Here is a 14,124-nt window from a genome sequence, read left to right as displayed (position 1 = left end):
AAGTGGGGGCGCAAAGGTGGAAAAAAGAGATGCTGGATCTGAGCAAAGTACCTATATTGTCATATTTGTTATTGTTATCAATAGTTATCTCTATTAATCTCATATTGGGGAGGGCTGACAATGTTCTGTTTTGGGGGTATGCACAGCGAATTAGCCCAATCATCATCACCACCAGCTATTTATATAGCGCTACTAATTCCGCAGCGCTGTACAGAGAACTCGCTCACATCAGTCCCTGCCCCATTGGAGATTACAGTCTAAATTCCCTAATATACACACAGACACAAACCGTGAGAGACTAAACCGGAGCACCGGGAGGAACCCACTCAAACACGGGGAGAACATACAAACTCCACACAGATAAGGCTATGGTCGGGAATTGAACTCATGACCCCAGTGCTGTAAAGCAGAAGTGCTAACCACTTAGTTACATTATGTATTACATTTATTAGGGCAGCATGATGGCTAACACTAAAGAAGGAATATTTCTTCTAAAATTACAAACCTTTCTATTTTGCACTATTCTTTGGGCTAGACGCATCATGTCACACTCTAGAACTGGCGTCGGGAACGAGCTTCTGCAATACTGTAACTAATTTATTTTTTCACTATGGTTTACTGCATAATTGTGCTATTACCGTATTTCCCCATGTATAAGACGGACCTTTTTCCCCAAAATTTTGGGTCTAATAACTGGGTGCGTCTTATACAGGGGTAGTAGCACTTACCCTGTCAGATGACTCCTCTGTACGGTAAAGTCTTCTCTCTGTCTGATCCTGATGCTGGAAACCTGATTAAGGTCCTCTCTGCGATGTCCGGATGTCCTTTCAGGACCTTGACAAGGTCCTGAAAGGCATCCTTTCAGGACCAAGGTCCTGAAAGGATTGTCAAGGTCCTGAAAGGACATCCGGACATCGCAGAGAGGACCTTAATCGGGTTTCCAGCATCAGGATCAGACAGAGAGAAGACGGAAGACTTTACCAGACAGAGGAATCATCTGACAGGGTAAGTCAGAATTCACTATAGCGTTGTCTCTCCTCTGTATAAGCTGCACAAATACTCTGTGAAAAAATTGAGGATAATGTTTAGCCTCAATTTTTTCACATGATTTATATAGGTGCGTCTTATACAGTGGAGCGTCCTATACATGGGGAAATACGGTATATCTGTCTGTGTGATACAATATCCATGAGCCATTATGATTTTCTCTACTCGACTAAGTTTCTACCTTGTCTCTTGTGTGTCAGAAGCGTGAAATCCTTGATGAAATCCAAAGGAGGGAAGAAGAGAAAAAAGAGGAGAAAAGGAGGCAAGAAATTGCAAAACTGGTAATATTTGAATAAACCATTTAACAAGCACATTAATCTATCTTGTAGATTACGGGATTTTTATATTGTGGTTTTTGCAGGAACGTCTTGAAAGTGCCAACCAAGCTTGCCAGGAAAATTCCATCAAACGAAGTAATAGCATAGGGGCTAAAACGCTAACAACTAATGGAGGTTTTGCTGATCATGGAGGAAATCACAGAGCTCGCCCAACTTCTGCTGGCAGATCAAAGTAAAAAAAACAAACAAACTACTTTTTTAAAATAGCAAATTAAAATAATAGTTGGTGAATAATGTCTAAAAGTTGTAGCTGCCTATTTACCATTAAATACTACTTTAGTTTTCCCATTTAACAGTTGGCGCATGGAGATGATCATTTTTATTTACTTCCATCAATTTACTAAATAATTCTACCTTGGGCTACTTTGCCAGTACATTCCTTTTCAGTGTGCTTGTATGATCACTCTTTCAAGGCATCTGTCGGTTTTGCCTACGAGATGCATGTGGCACAGCTCGTAGTTGTGAGAATAATAATGTGGTCATCTGATCTTCTGCTTCATTCCATCCTCTACAACAATATCTAACTTTGTGACTTCCCCAATCTACAGGCCCAGGGCATGCTGCTGGACACAGCCTGTGTAAGGTGTTATCATTTACACTGTGTTTTGTCATGATATTATGAACCGTTTTTTTTTAAAGGCGAGACCGACAGCATTCTGTGTGCAGTGATGACAGCCCAGCGGCTTATGAAGCGTTGACGTTTGACATCGGCTGCAGTGGTCAGTTAGTTGTCCACAGAGGAAAGTGTCTGGGTGAGTTAATGACTGCAAACAGGAGCCACTGCTATGTATACTATGGTTATCAACAGCTAATAAAAATGTAAGAAATATGTTACAGCGTTAAGTGTACCCCCACTTAAAGTAGGGTCTGGTTATTCAATAGGCTGACTAGGCTGCAGTCTAGAGTGCACGACTTTTGGGGGGAGGTTCAAAATTGTGACAGAGAGAGGTATAAACTGAAATTCATTTTAAAACGGGTGTCACTACCTCTTGGGCTTCTTACTGAAGTGGGCCACATCACAAACACATTGATGTCATATCCTACTCCAAACAGTGTAACAACCCCTTCCCCCCCACAAGGCCACATCCATAAAATATTGTATTGTGAGATATTTATCATAGATGAATAAAATTCAGGATACAAAGGGATTATGGGGAAGATAAACAATGTTAACTCTGCAATTCGACTTATTATATAATGTATATTTGTATTCAGATATAGCTTCAGCCAATTAACTTTGTGTATCTTTTATATTCAGATTAATCAATTTTTGGATTATTTACAGAGAAGGATGAGCAGCTGGGTAAATCCATTTACAATGGCTTAGACATTACCTCTGGACAATTTGTCATCATGTATGAATGGGTTCTTCAGTGGCAGAAGAAGATGGGTCAATTTCTTACTACCCAGGAAAAAGAAAAGGTTGACAAGTGTAAAAAACAGGTAAGGTGTTGAAACAAGAAACGTGGCACATAAAATACATGAATAGAAATGGTTTAAATTTTTATGTATTTCCGTAGGGGCAAACTTAAAATGTCACTGTTTGCCCCCACCTCATATGTGGAATTTATAATCCACATCCCTCCTTCTTGCACGATATAACTGTTTTGCTTTGCATAGTGGATTGTGCTCCACAATAAGAAGTATGAGATGTTCGCTTTCTTGTTTGTTACTTGTTATTGCCAAATTCCAGGATCGCTTAATGCTCTTCATGCTTGCAGCTCCTAAGTGTGCCACAGTGGAATCTTAAACAGTACTAGGTATTGGGGTGTTTTCTAGGTTGAATGAGGTTCTTTCGGTTTCAAAGAGTTTAATGACTTATGAATGTAAGATTTATTGTGAAGTTTACCTTTATTTTCACAATAAAGATAATATAGAAGTGAAAGTAAATTAAATGCTTAGCTTCCAATATGTTCAAGTAACAGTCAATTTCCAGGACCCCTTTTCTTTCACACGAAAACTGGAAAAACAATAGGCACCTTTCTGCGTCAAGGACCAGTCATGAGGTGGGGATCTCTGGCTGCATTCCAGCTTTTATACTCGGAGAACAAAGGGGTCTTAGAATCAACTTACATTTAAGGCTATGAATATAATTTCAGACTCTCTATTGGTGTATTACTGATAAGAGAATATATTCTCGCACATGTGCAGAAAGCACCTGAGACACCGCCCTGGCATAATATGTGGCAATATCTCGGCCCAGCCTTCGATCAGATAAGCATTTTACAACACAAACAGAAAAGTATACAAACAACATAATTGAGCTCAGTGGCCATTTTGATAGGCCTGTCACATGGGATCACGTCATTTAAGTTTGTTTTGAGTAAAGATCATTGGAAGTTAATTTCTGAAGTATTTTTAGGTTCCTAAATACTCATATATATTTTTTTTCAATAGATTCAAGGTACGGAAACGGAATTTAATTCCCTCATCAAACTAAGTCACCCAAATATTGTACACTATCTCGCCATGCGAGTGAAAGAGAACAAAGATTCCACTTCTGTCGGAGTCGTGGTAGAACATGTGAACGGTTCTAAGCTTTCCAGGTTCCTTGAGCAGGAAGTTCCAGTTACTGTGGATCAGCTTCGGGACTATGCATCTCAGCTTCTGTCTGCCCTGGATTATTTGCACAGTAATTCAGTTGTACATAAAGTATTATGCGCTTCTGTTGTATTAGTGACCAGCGATGGGAAAGTCAAATTGACAGACTATAGTCTTTCCAAACGGCTGGCAGACATCTGCAGAGAGGATGTTTTTGAACAGACCAAGGTCCGTTTCAGCGAGGATGCTCTACCAAGCAAGACCGGCAAGAAGGGGGACATATGGAATCTTGGTCTCTTGCTGCTATCACTTAGTCAGGGGAAGGTAACAAAAGAGTTTCCCGTAAAAGTACCCAGTGGGCTGCCTGCAGATTTCCAGGATTTTCTGAAAAAGTAAGGGGAGTTTTACATTCATCATATGGTTAACTGCATTAAATAATCTGCATTTATTCACGGAGCATAACATCTAATTACATAGTTCCTGTGCTTGGGGAAAGTTCCATGCATTACTATTGAAAGCTACGCTAAACCCATAAATATTTTTGTCTCATTCTATTTACTGAGTGAAAAATTACATTGAAGCCCTCTAGCCACTTGTGCACAGCTTAATTTTTTCAGCTGGGTGCCATTGTTCTGGGACCCCAGAAGACGAGGTTCCCAAATGAATGTAGTACATATCTGACAATCCGAGGACCTCATAAAACCGATTCTGGAACCCCAGTTAGGGTCTCAGCCCACAAGATGCTCACTCAAACCTTCTCCCATTTACTTGTTGTTATTTTAATTTATGTAAATATATGTTCATAATAGAATACTTATAGGTACAAAAATAAAAGGATGAAGCCAAATTGCAGGACTGAAAGTGTTCATAAAACTAGAATAAGTGTAAACTTGGAACTTGTGCAGAGGACACATGAAAAGAATGTTCTTCCCTAACGCAAAGTATGTATTGTGCTCATCAAAGTACATATTTCAGGCTTTATTCCAAATCCTGAATTTGGTGCATTCTTAACCTGGTGGTGGTTCGATGGGAAATAGGGTAAAGTAGGGATGAGACAGAGTGGATAGAACTTGAGGGAAAGGGTGGGGGTCAAGAAATATGTAAGGTTGGAAAAAGATGAATCAGGTAGGGTGGAGATAGGAAGCAAGAGAGAGCCAAGATCAGGGCCATCTTAACAACATTATGGGCCCCCGGGCAAAGCAGTGCACCGGGGCCCCTAGATATAGATATATAGATGGATACAGATATAGAGATAGATAGATGTACTTGCTCAGTGACCCTTCAAGGTTTTTTTTGCAGGTTTTTTTCTTTTGCAGGATTATTTATTCTCATTAAGAGCCCTGCCTATGGGGCCCCCTTGCCCGTGGGGCCCCCGGGCAGCTGCCCATCGTGCCCAATGGAAAAGATGGCCAAGATAGTAGCATATGAAAAGGATCTTGATACAAATACAGTAGAGATAATAATAGAGAACTTAATAATTAGAAGAAAAACAATAAAAAGCCCTAATGTGGAATAAATTATGTAAAGTAAACTGAAACATATATTTATATTTAACGCACATCCACCATGCACAGCAGATTGTCCACACACCCACAATACAGTTTTTTTTTGGTGGGGGGGTAGTTTTTTGTTTTTTTTTATTATTACGGGCAGAGTGCACAACATGGCTGTGTCATAAACCAGGGCATTGAAAATAATCTCCTCCTCTTTGATGATCTAAATAAATGCCTAATAACTGCAGAAGGAATCCAGAATAATAAAGCAGCGCACTTTAGTAGAAGTAGCAGGAGGGCACATATAAGCCATTTAAATATGGAACTCCTCCTAGATTGTGTGCTGAGTATGCACTTTCATTTATGCCTATGCATGACCTGATGGCTTATGGTTACTTACATGTCTCTTATCAGTTGTGTCTGCTTGGAAGACAAAGAACGTTGGAGTGCTCAGCAGTTGTTGGCTCACAGCTTCATCAATCCCCCACCGCAGAAGTGTTCTGAGAGTGAGGAAAGTCCAGAGGGTGAGGACTGATGAACTAACAGGGTCAGCTCTGTAATCTGTATTTTAGATCTTATTTATTATTTTGTTATTACTTTAAAAAGTATTTGTGAGTTTATGTATAAACCTATATTTCATAACTTTTCACATTTGCATAAAATATATACCAAGTTTCAGAAGATGGGTCACTGAAATGTTAAACTTTTGGGCTGCAGTATTTTTCCATGTCTGTAGTTGGTGAGGTCATAGTTTGTCTAGTTATACTGAGAATAGCTCTAGAAACAACCCATCCTATTGTATGGGACATGGCTCCAGAATTGGAGCATTTACTACATATGTGCTGCGTGATGACTTTCAGTGAACCTATGCGCTGGTGGTCCATGGCTGCAATCTAGTAATGGTGTGGCCCACGTTAGAGGGTGGGATGTTTGGTGTCCGTATGTAACAGGTTGTACAATAATTTATTGATTCACTGAACTTTTCAGAAAAAAAGAGGAGACTGGGGACTGGTGAATGCTCTTTCTCAGTCTGCAGGCACTTGTCAAGTAATTGATCTATTGCTATTTCCAGATTACACAGGAGTGGACTGCACAGAGACGGTCATACCCCGCACTTTATTATCTAATGCCACATTCCATATAGAATCACAGAGGCAGTTTTCCCGTTATTTCAATGAATTTGAGGAGTTACAGATGCTCGGCAGAGGTGCATTTGGAGCTGTTATTAAGGTAATCCTTATAATTGTTAAGGCAGGGAAATTACTTAACCCAGTTTGCCTTTCTTGGTTCAAAATCACATTAGCCCTTTAAACTTTGATTTTATGCTCTCTCTATTGGTGGTTATTGGGTCATACTGGATCTTACAAGTGTATCTGCTTCTTAAACCTAAGTGTATCTATTCTATATATGTTAATAGCATGGGCTTAGAAGGGTGATGACAGTGTAAAGTCCCAGTACAAAAGCTACAACCAGCGCCTATGACTGACAGTTCTGGTCACACCTACAGTGTGGGACCTTCTGTCATAATGTGAGCCAACCACAGCCTGGTCAAGTTTTTCATGGAAGGTTAGACAAGTAATGACCACGATTTGCAGTTCACCTTTGAGATATACAGTATATTTACCATTCTTCCCTACATGGACGACCTAATGATGAAGGCTTGCTCTTGGGGAACCACAGAAGCACATGTGCAGATCACTTTTCAAGAACTCTGACATCACATTTGGATAATGAACTTCCCGAAGTCTTCCCTACCACGAGCATGTGCTTTCTTGAGCTCCTTTATGACACCTATCATTACCGATTTGTTCCACGTCCTGGAGGAGATTCAAGAGCTGAAAGTCCTGGTCTTTTCCCTCTTGAAGAACCCTTCCCTGACTGTCCTCACCTTAATGGTTTCATGGTGACTATCATGGAGGCTGTTGCCTTCTCACACATTAGTGTGTTTTCCAGTGGTAGCTAGTTGTCATGGTGAGGCACATATTTATCTCACCTGTTGCATACTCTAAAGCTGTGTCTGGAAGTACAGAAAGTTGCTAGCCAGGTGGTTGGACTCCTCTCATCTACACACTGGTCAACTAATGTTGGCCCAGGATTGATGGTGGTGATCACCTTCCAATCCTGAGGCTCGTTTGAAAGGCCTGTGATTTCCCCTGGAAGCTCTGCTGCCAATCAACACAACAACTCATTGATTTTCCTTGGCCCTTCATGGGTGATATCCTTACCTGATGCCTATGTAAACCACAAATTTGACAACTGTGTGCCCTGGTCATTGCAGAAGCTTTGCTTATCTTCAACTGGGAAGAGGTGTTGGTTTACATCTTATTGGTCATTTACATCTTGGCAGTAGAGAATTGAGAGGTTGATTGTCTCAGTTGGCAGTCCCTGCAGACTCGGTAGTATCTGTAAATCTTGAAACGGCTTTTAAGTTGCTGGGAGCTCATGTATGTGGACTTCATGGCTGCAGACTAAACCATACGGTTCTCCGTTACTGCACGCACATGATCTACAGGTGTTCTAATGGATGTAATGGTGATTCCTTGGTCCTTTTCTGGGTTATATTTGCTCCCTTGGCTCCACTTCCCAAGATTTTGAAGGTCAGATAGGAAGTATCACTGTGATTCTCTTTGCTTCGTATTGGAACTGCCAGGTTGATATGTAAATCTTTGGTTCAAGGGACTGCTGCTTCGCTTGGGTCTTCTTTTCAAGGACCCTTTCCGTAATCAGAAGATTAGTGGCTTTTGAGACTCTTAAGTCTGATATGCAAAGTTGTTTCAGAAACAATACTGTGGGCTAGAAATCCACTCTGAACCACTTATTCAGTGGTCCGTGGATCAACACTTTCCTCATGATGCCTTTCATTTGTCTGTTCTCTATGGTTACCTAGACAAAGTTCTGGCTCAAGTCTATCTGAAGATGCAGGTCTCCGTACTATGTATCCTCTATGAGAGTCCGCTGGACTCCATCCTGGAGACCCATACTTTCCTTCTTGGGATGTCTCATATGACCATTGTCCCATTATATATTTATGAGTTCCTCTCATTTGTGGCATCGTGAAATTGTTTTGAATGCATTGATAGCAGGATGAACTCCAGATACGGAACGTAAACCAGGGATCATGTATTTCTCAATATAGTGGTCAGAGCCTTGGTTATGAAAATTGCAAGTTTGCACAGATGGCACTAGCCAAAAATATTCGTGTTTTAGATTGTCAACCTCTAGTGTAATTTATAAGGATTGTGTTGACAGTGTTATGTTTTTATAACCAGTAAACTGGCTTTACTTGTTGTTTTTTTGTTTGTTTTTTTAGCATTCATAATTCATTGTCTTATGTATTTTTTGTATTTAGGTTCAGAACAAGCTGGATGGCTGCTATTATGCAGTAAAACGAGTACATATTAATCCTGCCAGCAAACAGTTTAGGAGAATTAAAGGTGAAGTTACATTGCTGTCTCGACTAAACCATGAAAACATAGTGAGGTACTACAATGCCTGGATAGAGAAACACGAGCTTCCACCTTCTACTGTCCCTAGACCCGGGACTCCCGGAGAGAAGAAGGTGGCAGTGAAGCCGGAGCAGGTTGTGAAGAACGAGCTGGGGTTGCTGGATGACGTGGAGGCCAACGCTCCCGCCCCAATCATGGCCAGTTCAGTTGAGTGGAGCACGTCTTGTGAACGATCGTCAAGTGCGCACTGTAAAAGTTCAGATCAGGATTCAGGTGATGAAGATGACGATGAGGAGGATGAAGATGAAGAGGGGGTGTTTTCACCATCATTTTTGTAAGTTGCTTAAAAAAATCAAAATATTAATCATGACTTATCTCAGATTTTTGTTGTTGTTGTTTTATTATTCTTCTGTTTTGCAAGAGAGCCTGTGCATATTTTGAAGTTAAATTATAATAGAGGTTTAATGAGTTGAGCATGTGGCTTTCCAGGACAGCATAGTAAAACAGACTGCCCACTATTGGACAACTTTAATTTATTGCTTTGTATGTAACCTCCTACAACGATTACTAAATATATTTTTTATTCTATATGGTTTATCTGTAAGCTTTTCTGTCACCTGTGTGTATGTGTATAAGCGACTAGATTTATTTATTTTTGTTGACCCTGGATATTATCATGATCTATTTATATAGCGCCACTAATTCTGCAGCGCTGTACATAGAACTCGCTCACATCAGTCCCTGCCCCACTAGAGCTTACAGTCTAAATTCCCTAACACACACACACACACACACACACACACACACACACACACACACACACACACAGAGACAGAGAAAGACACTGGGGTCAATTTATATTTGATATATATGGGGCAGCACAGTGGCGTAGGGGTTAGCATTTCTGCCTCACAGCGCTGGGGTCATGAGTTAAATTCCCCACCATGGCCTTATCTGTGTAGAGTTTGTATGTTCTCCCCGTGTTTGCGTGGGTTTCCTCCGGGTGCTCCCCGTGTTTGCGTGGGTTTCCTCCGGGTGCTCCGGTTTTCTCCCACACTCCAAAAACATACTGGTAGGTTAATTGGCTGCTATTAAATTGACCCTAGTCTCTCTCTCTGTCTGTGTGTGTGTGTGTTAAGGAATTTAGCCCCAATGGGGCAGGGACTGATGTGAATGGGTTCTCTGTACAGCGCTGCGGAATTAGTGACGTTATATAAATAATTGGTGATGATGATATATATACACCTACAGCCACAGAGCAGCTTTGTGTTACATGACTCGGGGGGTGGAGCAAGCAACTTGACCTGATGCTGAGTCTTTAGCCATGTCATTATATGAAGAAGTTAAAAACGAAAAAAGGTGTGTGTTGTGAAAGTCGCAGGAGGGCACATATCATCATTTGAAGTCATCTTGCACTTTAGTGAATACAATTTTAAATAATCATCAGTCGCTGTACTCCCAGAATATTTTCATTTTATGGATCAATGCAGGGGGGTGTGAGCACAAATGTTTGGAATTCCCCTTACGACCAGTAATACTAATAGGGCTGTTTTTATTCATATCTTTGCAGTAGCTCCTCTGTGCAAGGCAATGTGTTATATACACTTCTATGGAGCAGGATTTATATTTGTCACCAACCATATACAGAATTTGTTGAGAACCGTAAAGCAATGAAAAGACAGGACATTATGAACTAAAAACTGAGCTACAAATCTGACCTACTGACGCACAATGCTTTTTCTATCTGAACCATTTCTCGCCACTTTGTGACTGCTGCTTATATGTCACTGTTAAAAGGGATCATTAAACCCTACCAGGAATCTACCAAAGTGTGTTCAGAGTGAACACTAGATGGACTATAGATGCAGCTTGTTCTATTGGCTTCTATTCATCCAAATACTTCTTTGTATGGTTCAATGATCCCTATTTGGAGAGGTCATGTTGTGTTTGCTCAGATTATTACAACTCTCCTGTGATTTTATTTTCTTGTGTGTTTTGTTATTTTGTATTTTGTGCGTGTGGTTTTACTAAATACAGCATACAAAGAGGTAACATTTAGACAGTTATCATAAATTCCTCTTCACTAAGAGAATTTGGCCTTTCCGGATATGTGTAAGTAGGAAGTATAATATTTAATTTTAAGAAAAAGCTAAATTACTTAGTGGTTCCTAATTTAATGATTTCAGCTTCCAGTGCACACTGTGATATTGTGGGAGATATCCGGCTTTTTCCCCGCCTATTGCAGTGTGTTGACCCAAAAGAGATGGATGCCCAATAAATATCTGATTGATATCTATTAGATTACAGTGTGGTCAGAAAATTGCAATTATTGGCCTGCATGTGCGGTCATCTTCCAGTGTCACTTGTAAGGCATCCTGTCCATCGGCTGAACAACTGGATTTCATCCATTGTGACCACCCACGTTTGTGGCTGAATTGGACGGTGTTCCTGTGGTTGGGAGCTATGGCCAACTGTCAACATCGGCCATGTGTGTGGCCAACTTACAGGTTGTTAGAATATTCAAGAGTTAATTGGTTGAATTGAGTTTTAGTGCAGACGGCAGGTATTTAGTGTTAACAAGCTCTTACAAATGTACTTTCAGTAATTTCTCTCTTTCACGCAGGCCAGGAACGGACTCTGATAGTGAGATTATTTTTGAAGATGGGAACAGTCCTGATCAGGTAAAGACTACATACATGTAAGGCCAAGTGTTTCTGTTTTATTTGTTTTAATTATGTTGTTAACTTAAATCTCCAGCCACATATAAAGCCAGGTAGTATATCTGGAAGTGTCAGAGTAATGGACATTGCACAGTGGCTGACTAGAGGCCTCAACGGTCACTTTAACTAGAGCAAGCACCGTTATACGATCTACTCAACATTACATGGGTAACGGGAACAATCATGAAGTCTATCCGAGACCCACTTCTGATCATTTCAGGTTACACAGTTCCTATCCTAGCTGCTATAAGTGGCTACTTTCTAGTAGAGTATCTAATACTTACTTGAGATTCAAATTCCTTTTTGTCTATATTTTAATACTGTTCCCACACCCCATCACTGTGGTCAACACAAGATTTGAATGGAGCCACTAGAATTGAGATGTACTTCTTGGGCACATAAACTACTAGGAAGCTGCATAGAGATGGACAGACCCATAGAGAGCTTGTGCACCTATGTCAAGGTTATATTTGACACCTGAAGGTTTATAGCCCTATAACTGACCAATCATTTTGTTGTTTTTGTTGCTCAGCTTACCCTGACGTGTTATACACACGCTGATTGTATTTATCACTTTGTTTATTCAAACAGGAAGAGTGTGCTGAGAACAAAGCAGAAGAGCTCATAAAATCCATCTCTGAAGTGGCCATTCAGACGGTGCATTACCTGTACATTCAGGTAGGGTCGTATTGTGCAAGTGGGAATGTTTAATAACGTGATATTTTTGATTGTTTACTTTTCAACCATACCATGGTATGTGGACTTCACACTGTGCAATAGTGTTGGTGGACAATGGGGTTTTTTTTTTCTTTAAAGTAAATTTTTCTATCCCTCTGAGCTCAACAGTATCCTTGATTTTGGGCTATAATGTGTCTGGAATTGGAATATTTTGATGTCAACACTAATCGTCCATCTCATTATTTCATAGCAATGTGAGGGCAACAGTGTCCTGGAATTGTACAAATTATTACAAGATTATAAACAGTCTGCGAAGCAAATTAAAACTATTAAGTTCTCTTTAATAGTGCACCAATTATAAAGAGCTGCGCTCTATAAATAAATTCTAATAATTGAGTTGTCTTCTCTCTCCTATTCAGCTGTGAAATCTTGTGATCCCAGAACTAAATGGGTACTTACCGTGCTCACTGGTACATAGTAACAGTGGGTATTCACAAGCGCTAGATGCTGAAACCACAGTGCGCTTAATGAGTATTCTTGCAACCAGCGGCGCCACCATCAAGATAGTGGGATTACTTTTTGGTCTAAAGGGGACCTAGAAAATGGATTAAATGTTTTCATTACTTAGAGAGCAAAAATAGTAAAACAGGGAATCTTTAATTCTGATTTGAATCTCTTTATAGTATCCTTGTATGAAAATTACAACTAACAGATATATACAAAAGAATCCGCACAAAGAACCTGATTATTTGCATTTATTAGCCCTTTCTTTTCGCTTTATATGCTGTACCTTTTTTTTTTTTTTATTATTATTTTTAAGTATTTCAAACAATAAAACATTCTGGTACAAATCTCTTTAGAAGTAGCAGCATGATCTACGTAAACAAGGAAGGGTGAGGGAGGGGCGGGTTATGTAGAGTATAGTGTGATAAGGGGGAGGAGACCTCGGGTATACCACGTGTTGGCTTCTATGTTATACTGCTCCCATCCCTATAGGCCACACTACTTGTCCAGTCAAAAATAAATGCTGGGGGGTCTCCGTGATGTCATTGGCTGCATGCTCATGAACATTGGCTTAGCCTATGTAATAGCTGCTTCTACTGTGTAGGGGACTGGTGTAGTATAAAGGAAAATGATAACCAACTCTTTATTAATAACACCATGGGTGCAGACAGAATGGGTTTGAGAAGAGTGACTAAAGGGGTCTTGTCTTCAAGATTCATTTGATTGTTAAATAGTAATATCTCTTGTTTTAAGATGGAATATTGTGAGAAAAGCACTTTACGGGACACTATAGATCAAGGATTGTATCTGGACATCAGTCGTCTTTGGAGACTGTTTCGAGAGATCTTGGATGGATTAGCCTACATTCATGAACAGGCAAGTACAATGTTAGCTATAATTGAAGAGACGCCCTGCTAAAATGGAGCTACTCTACGTATCAATTCACTCACAAAAATGCTATGTAAGCCACTACTAACTTTCAAAGTGTTCCTGCTAATCATATGGTCTTAACTCTAATCAATGAGAGTATTAATGTTGGCTCACATGTACATTTATAATTTACCAAAAAGTTACTGTAACCCTTGAAAATGCAATCCATCCCACTGGGGGCTAAAATATATAAAGTTACTCAATTTGTAGGCAAAAAAATAGACAATACAAAACTAGTGCTCAAATAATATACCCCCTATGGTCATTTGCCAGACTGCATTAAAGATTTAATTTAAAACCTGAATTTAAGAAAGTAATAAAAGGGGGAATTCAATTAACAGTGAAATGTTGCTGGAGCCTGGTGCAATGTGCTTCTGTGCACACTTCCTTTTATTATGGTAGAGGAATCTCTGCTCTTTTTTTTTGC

General features: G+C 40.0%; 1 protein-coding gene across 1 annotated transcript in view; it reads left to right on the top strand.

Moving 5' to 3' along the window:
• EIF2AK4 (eukaryotic translation initiation factor 2 alpha kinase 4) overlaps window positions 1-14,124 on the top strand; it is a 78,747-nt gene that overhangs the window by 14,506 nt on the left and 50,117 nt on the right. The window contains exons 5-15 of the mRNA XM_075193399.1: window positions 1,248-1,328; window positions 1,409-1,557; window positions 2,025-2,137; window positions 2,671-2,828; window positions 3,783-4,318; window positions 5,834-5,943; window positions 6,492-6,649; window positions 8,769-9,199; window positions 11,489-11,546; window positions 12,177-12,263; window positions 13,521-13,643. Coding sequence (XP_075049500.1) covers window positions 1,248-1,328; window positions 1,409-1,557; window positions 2,025-2,137; window positions 2,671-2,828; window positions 3,783-4,318; window positions 5,834-5,943; window positions 6,492-6,649; window positions 8,769-9,199; window positions 11,489-11,546; window positions 12,177-12,263; window positions 13,521-13,643 — 2,004 coding nt within the window. The remainder of the gene's footprint in view (window positions 1-1,247; window positions 1,329-1,408; window positions 1,558-2,024; window positions 2,138-2,670; window positions 2,829-3,782; window positions 4,319-5,833; window positions 5,944-6,491; window positions 6,650-8,768; window positions 9,200-11,488; window positions 11,547-12,176; window positions 12,264-13,520; window positions 13,644-14,124) is intronic.

Source organism: Mixophyes fleayi, chromosome 12 (genome assembly GCF_038048845.1).
Source record: "Mixophyes fleayi isolate aMixFle1 chromosome 12, aMixFle1.hap1, whole genome shotgun sequence".
Classification (NCBI taxonomy): domain Eukaryota; kingdom Metazoa; phylum Chordata; class Amphibia; order Anura; family Limnodynastidae; genus Mixophyes; species Mixophyes fleayi.
This window is presented reverse-complemented; position numbering and strand designations above follow the sequence as displayed.